The sequence below is a fragment of the Choloepus didactylus genome, chromosome 12 (assembly GCF_015220235.1).
Source record: "Choloepus didactylus isolate mChoDid1 chromosome 12, mChoDid1.pri, whole genome shotgun sequence".
Taxonomy (NCBI): Eukaryota; Metazoa; Chordata; class Mammalia; order Pilosa; family Megalonychidae; genus Choloepus; species Choloepus didactylus.
Window position 1 is genome coordinate 22,188,853 of NC_051318.1, and position 6,000 is coordinate 22,194,852.

At 52.1% G+C, this 6,000-nt stretch overlaps 1 protein-coding gene across 5 annotated transcripts in view; it reads right to left on the minus strand.

Moving 5' to 3' along the window:
• ATP11A (ATPase phospholipid transporting 11A) overlaps window positions 1-849 on the minus strand; it is a 234,905-nt gene extending 234,056 nt beyond the window's left edge. For 3 of the 5 annotated variants that reach the window (XM_037799867.1, XM_037799868.1, XM_037799870.1), the window contains exon 1: window positions 205-849. In XM_037799867.1, coding sequence (XP_037655795.1) covers window positions 205-243 — 39 coding nt within the window. In that variant the 5' untranslated portion in view covers window positions 244-849. The remainder of the gene's footprint in view (window positions 1-204) is intronic. The other 2 variants (XM_037799866.1, XM_037799869.1) reach the window with 1 other exon arrangement.
• Between the last annotated feature and the right edge of the window lie 5,151 nt (window positions 850-6,000).

Here is a 6,000-nt window from a genome sequence, read left to right on the forward strand (position 1 = left end):
CAGGTGGGGAAGGCACGCTCCCGAGATGGAGCCTCAGCCGGCGGGGGTCGCAGGTCTGGGGCCAAGTCGGGTACGATCCCGGGTCTCGGAAGGCGCGGGCCTGGCTGCCGGGGCGTCCAGCCCCAAACTTTCCTGCTGTTAGAAGCGCCCCCGTCCCGCGCGACACCCTCCCCGCGTCCCTCCCTTGGGAGGGGGCGCACTCACGTATCTGTTGATGAGCGTTCGGATGAGGCTGCAGTCCATGGCTCCCGACAGCCGCCGGGCTCGCCCGGGTCGCCTGCTTCTCCCGCCGCCGCCCGCGCCGCCTTAGCGCCCCCGGCTTCTACTTGGCGCGTCCATGGGCTCCGTGTCTCCGAAGTGTGGCGGCCGTCGGCGCCGGGCGGGAAGGAAAGAAGCGCGCGCGAGCCGCCGGGTCCTCGGCTGCCGCGGGCTCGGGGTCGCAGCGTTCCCCCCGGTCCCGCCGCCGCCCGCCGGCTCCGATCACGCCCGCAGCGGCCCGCGCGGCAGCCGACACATGTGCGCGCTGGGCGCTGCTGGGGGCGGCCGCGGCCCCTCCCGGCTCATGCCCCCCGGCAGGGCTTCCGGAGGCGCGCGGGGACAGCGCTGCGCCCGCGACAGCTCACCGAGGGCTGCACGGAGGACGGCTTGAGGGCGAGGGGCGGCTTATTTGGCGTTGCCGCGGCAGGCTGCTCAAGTTGCTGCTCGGCGTCCCCTGGCTGCCGAAGTCCGGGCTCCCAAGCGCCCTCCTTCCTCGGGTTTGGGTTGCTCCGGCTCCGGCGCAGCTCAGACCAGACCCACCCACCTTCTTTCCTCCTCCCGCACCGCCTCCTGCTCGGCTCGCCTTCCTCTCCAAGAGCTGTGGCTCTTCGATCCTCTCCTGCTCTTCGGGCCGCGCACGTCACGAGCGGCGTGTGAGCATGCGCCCCGCAGCCAGCACGCCCCCTCCCCCCCCGTTTTACACACACACACACACACACACACACACACACACACACACACACACACACACACGGTCCCTCTCCACCCGGCTCGTGTCTCCAGCGCGCCCCCTCCCCCCCCCGTTTTACACAGACACACACACACACACACGCCCCCTCCCCCCCGTTTTACATAGACACGCACACACACGCGCGCACACACACACGGTCCCTCTCCACCCGGCTCGTGTCTCCAGCGCTTCTGCCCGCATTCTGATGTGCTGCCCAAAGGGCGCTCCAGAAGGACCTGCCCCGCGCCCTGTTTCCGTCGCTTCCCTGCACGAGCGGGCGTTTCCGTGTCCGAAGGCCCGCGCTGCCCGCCGCGCTCCCGGGGCGCCGGGTCTGGGGACCCTCTGGGCAGAGACCGGGGCGGCCCCCAGCTGGGTCTCGCAAGCCGCCACCGCGGCCCGGGGACGACTCCCTGTTGATTCCGCCTCCCCGGGTGACAGCCCGGCGGTCGCGGAAGGCGAAGGGAGGGGATGTTACAGTGGTGGAAAGCGTGCCGGGCGATACCCGCGTATCCACCTCCGGCGCCATATGTAAACCTCGGAACCGGCTTGCCGCGAGCACAAACAAGGACTTGTGGCTTCCGCCGCGCCTCCCGCTCGGACTCTAGTACCGGAAAACTTTTGTTCTCCACCCGAAAACCCGAAGGGGTGGAAAGATATCGCGGGATGCAAAAGGAGAGGGTGGTCGTCGGCGGCGCCGGGAGTGGGCCTCGCGTTGGGGAGGTGTGGGAGGTTGCGGGGCTGACCCCTCTGTCCCCGTGGCTCAAGGGGGACCGTGAGGGTGCGGCGCCGGGAGACTGACCCTTGGAGAGAGAGGCCCTCGTCCGCTCGGCCCCGCTCGCCGAGGGCATTTTGAGCTGGGGGAGCAGAGGCTCTCGGCTGAGCTAGAAAAGTGCCAACCAGAAAATGGGTCTCAGTCTGGAGCCTGAGGTCGGCCGCCCCCCCCACCCCACGCGCGGCTCCTCCCGCTTTGCAGTTGGGGGAACGGAAGCAGACTTCCTCAAGTGCGTGGCCCCAGGCTGCGCAGCTTTTTTGTGGAGGGGTGAAGGCTGGGAAACAAGGGTTTCGCAATTTAGGATCCTTGTTCTTTTCTGAAACCTACTCGGCTCCCTCTCGCTCGCCTGTTGGCCCTCAATCTCCAGACCCATGACAGTTGAACAGTTTAAATCCGGCGGCCGTGAGGGGGTTATAATCAGCCCTAGAACCTGGTTTACACGCCACCAGCCCCGGGGCATCCTGGCCCTCTTTTCCCCAGTCCCGGCCGCGTCCAGCTCCTGCTCTCTTCCCGGGAACTCCGACCCGCCACCGGCCACTAGGCGGCGAGGCGCAAGCAGCGCGCTGCAATCCCCTCCAAGGGAAAAGAGCTCTTCTCTACCTGACTCCAGTTCTCGGTGGCGTGTATTTAATGCTGCTGGTTTTGAACCTGAACAGGATAAGAACTGTTCTACCACACAAAATGCCAAAATTTCAATCCCCGGGTCTGTTTCTGTTTTCCCAATAACGGTTAGCTGCTTGTAGCCAGAGTGAAATCATCTCTTTTTCTAACTCCATATTTAGCCTTGCATTAAATGATGCACTTGTTTCAAACTCTTCTTCTTCTTACAGATGTTCACTTGTGAAACCAGAAAGTCATAAAAACACCTTCTTAGTGGTTCTGTCACGAACACTGCCTTGATCTGGGTGTGAGAAATCCAGTTTGATATGATTGTTCTCCTAATTAGTTGTGGAAGAGAAACAGTATTGGCCACTTTGGGGACGAGAAACAGATCATTAGAAATGAGTACTACTGAATGGTAATAATGATGAAACTACCTGTATTTCTAAAACATTTTTTTCTTAGTAAAATGCTCCAGGTTTGGGTCAATGTTTTCTATCCAAATCTATGCTCTGCCCTTCTCTTTCCCACTCTGTGCCCCAGGAGGCTGATGGACCACATCAGTGGGCTTCCAGTAACAGAGGCACCAGCTGCAGATGGAGGACCCAGAAGACAGAGAAGCCAGGGTATTTCTTCCCTTCTCTCCTACCCTTCCTCACCCTGGGTTCTGGCACTATCTTGGCCCTCTGAGACTACAGCTCCTGTCAGGCACACCCCTTTCCCTTGCATCTACTCATGCCAGGTTCCAGTGAGGACATTTTCTCCCTCTGCCTTTAAAGACCTATGGATGGTATCAGGATCCCACTGTTGCAAGTCCCTGGGTAACAGCCTCCTTTATGGGTCATTGAACATAACCACATTGCAGCAGATAGTCCCTTTATCAAACTCTCCTCCAAATCCTTTCCCAAGATTGCCTTCTGTTTCCTCCCAGGGCCCTGACTGCTACTGCCAGATTTTGAATAGCCTTCAACATTGCAAACTGTGGCATATGGGCTGAGAGTTGGGGGCCACCAGCAGAGGTTACACAAGGCCACTGGATAAAGGCTGCATGTCTTTCAGGAGTGTCCATTTTAATCTACAGCAAAAGTTAATTATTAATAATTTCTCATATTGTAGTAGAATCTGTTGCTAATGCAGCAACCATCTTCTCTTTGTTCTTCCTGGCAGAAACCCAACTCGGTCCAGGTATCCACCCTATACTCCATGGCTATTGGTAAATTTTGGTTTATCTTATCATTAATCTTGGTAACTCCTTTCTTTTTTCTAGTAATAGGTTTAAAAGAAGTTCAAGCCAGTGAATCCTTGGGGAAGATTACTGGAGGTTGTTTGGGAAAGATTTTCTCACTCTGAAAAAGGGACATAAAGAGAAAATAGTCCTTTTTTTCTGTGGATGCTGTGACTGGACATGATGGCTTGACACTTTGCAGCCATTTCATCCATGAGAGGAGGTATTCTGAAAAACAAGTGCTCATACTGAGGATGGCAGAGTGGAAAGAGGGTGGTGGGTCTTTGAGAACACCATTGGGTATTAGCCAATCCTGCTGCTGCCTCAACCTGGGATTTTTTGTGTGAGATAATATATATACTTATTTAAGCCAGTTGAATTGAATTTACTGTTACTAGTAGCTGTCAACATCTTAACTTTAAACCTATGGAAGCAAATCAGTTGGTACTCTTAATAAAGTAATTTATATATAAAGAAAATCCCGCTCACACTGTGTATTAGTTATTCATTGCTGCATAATAAAATCACCTCAAAACTTAGGAGCTTAGAACAATAATGATTTATTTATTATTTCTCAGTACTCCATGTCTTCTGCATCGGTGTTGGCTGGAATTGCTGATGCAGCTGCAGATCTGTGAGGGCTCAGCTGGGGCTTCAAGGTTCAAAGTGGCTTCATTCACATATCTAGTATCTCAGCTTGGTAGATAGCAAGTTGGGAGAGGCTGGCCTCTCTCCTTGTGGTTGGTTCATCATCATTCAGTAGTCTAACCTGAGCGTCTTTATATGGCAGCTGAATTTGAAGAGGGTGAAAGTAGATGCTATAAGGCATCTAAAGGCCTGGACTTGGAAGTCCCAGAACATCACTTCTGCCACTTTCTATTGGTCAAAGTAAGTCATAGGACAGCTTAGATTCAAGCGGAGGGGTAATACGATTTCAGTTCTTGATGGGAAGAGTATTATTTACATACAGGAATGGGAGGATTTGTTAGTGATCGTCTTTGGAAAAATCTACCATACTCTGATTTAGACAATAAAGGAATGTGTTAGCTCACATCACTGGAAAGTGTAAAAATAAAGTAGCTGCCAGAAATTCTAGGGCCTAGTGTTTCTTTGTTCACATGCAAGGAGAAAGAAAAATTTGGTTCTCATTGAATCAGCTTAAGTAAGTCATGTGCCCATTCCCAACCAATCAACCACCAGGACTGCAGGATTCCATGAAATGAATGGCTTAGGCATGCATTGAGTGCACACTTCTGAGCTAATAAATGTCCAGAGGGAATGGAATTATCTTAATTAGCTTCCGGTAATCAGAATTTTCCCCTGGCCTACCAACAGTATTGCTACTTCACAGTGGGGGAGTGGTGGAATGAATGAGGAGGAGGCAATAGGTAGGATGCAAACCTCAGAACGTAAATAAAATTGTAGGATTGCAGCTGCTTGCTTCAGCCTACACCCATATCCACACCCACACCTATGCATAGACTCATAAACATCTGTTCTCAATTCCTTTCTTCTACCTTGGACAGGACTCAGGTGAAAACATAAAGAATCCTGGATTCATTGACTCCTAAGTGAACAAGGCATTGGGAAACATTGGGATATAAAAATGGGGCCTCCTGTAAAGACAGTTAAAAACAACTTACTATGATCTCAAATGGCAAACCTCAAGCCCAAACTGAATTCTGAAAACATGCAACAGGAAAATATGAGTTATTAACATGTTTCCTTTTCAAGTAGTAGAAAGAGGAGCAATTACCAGATTGTGGGAGAGCTTGGCCTCCTGTGGGTGAATGGTAGTTACTCCTCCAAGCTACAGTGTGAACACATCTCTATGGGGTCACTGATCCCACAGTTCCAGAATTATTTGGTTGACTGTCAACCCGTGGATTGGGGCTAATTCTTGAGTGACAGAAACTTTACCTCCTGCACCTCCCACAGGCTATCCCCTAAGCTTCCTGATTCCTTTTGTCTAGAATCTTCTTCCCCACCCCATTTGTCTAGCAAAATCCTACTCATCCTTTTTAGTTACACTCAAATGCCATCCTTCCCCTAAATCTCATTCCCTCTGTTGTAATGTATTACTTCAGTATAGCTTAATGATTTGTCCAAAATAGTATTTCTGAACACTGGCTGCATATTAAAATCACCTAGGGAATTGTTTTTTTTAAAAAAAAAAAATACCAATCCCCAGAACCCCTACACCCACTACAGACATTTTGATTCAGTTGGCTGGAGTGGAGTCTGGGTGTTAGTATTTTTTTCAAAGCTCCCAAATGCAGCAAGTTGCGTCACCAGTCTAAATATCTGTCTCCCACTTCTTGTGAACAACCTCGTTTATTGATCCTTTTACTCCTCAGTGTGTGGCACAGTGTCTTATATACAATAGATGCTCAGTAAGTGGCTACATAATTAAAT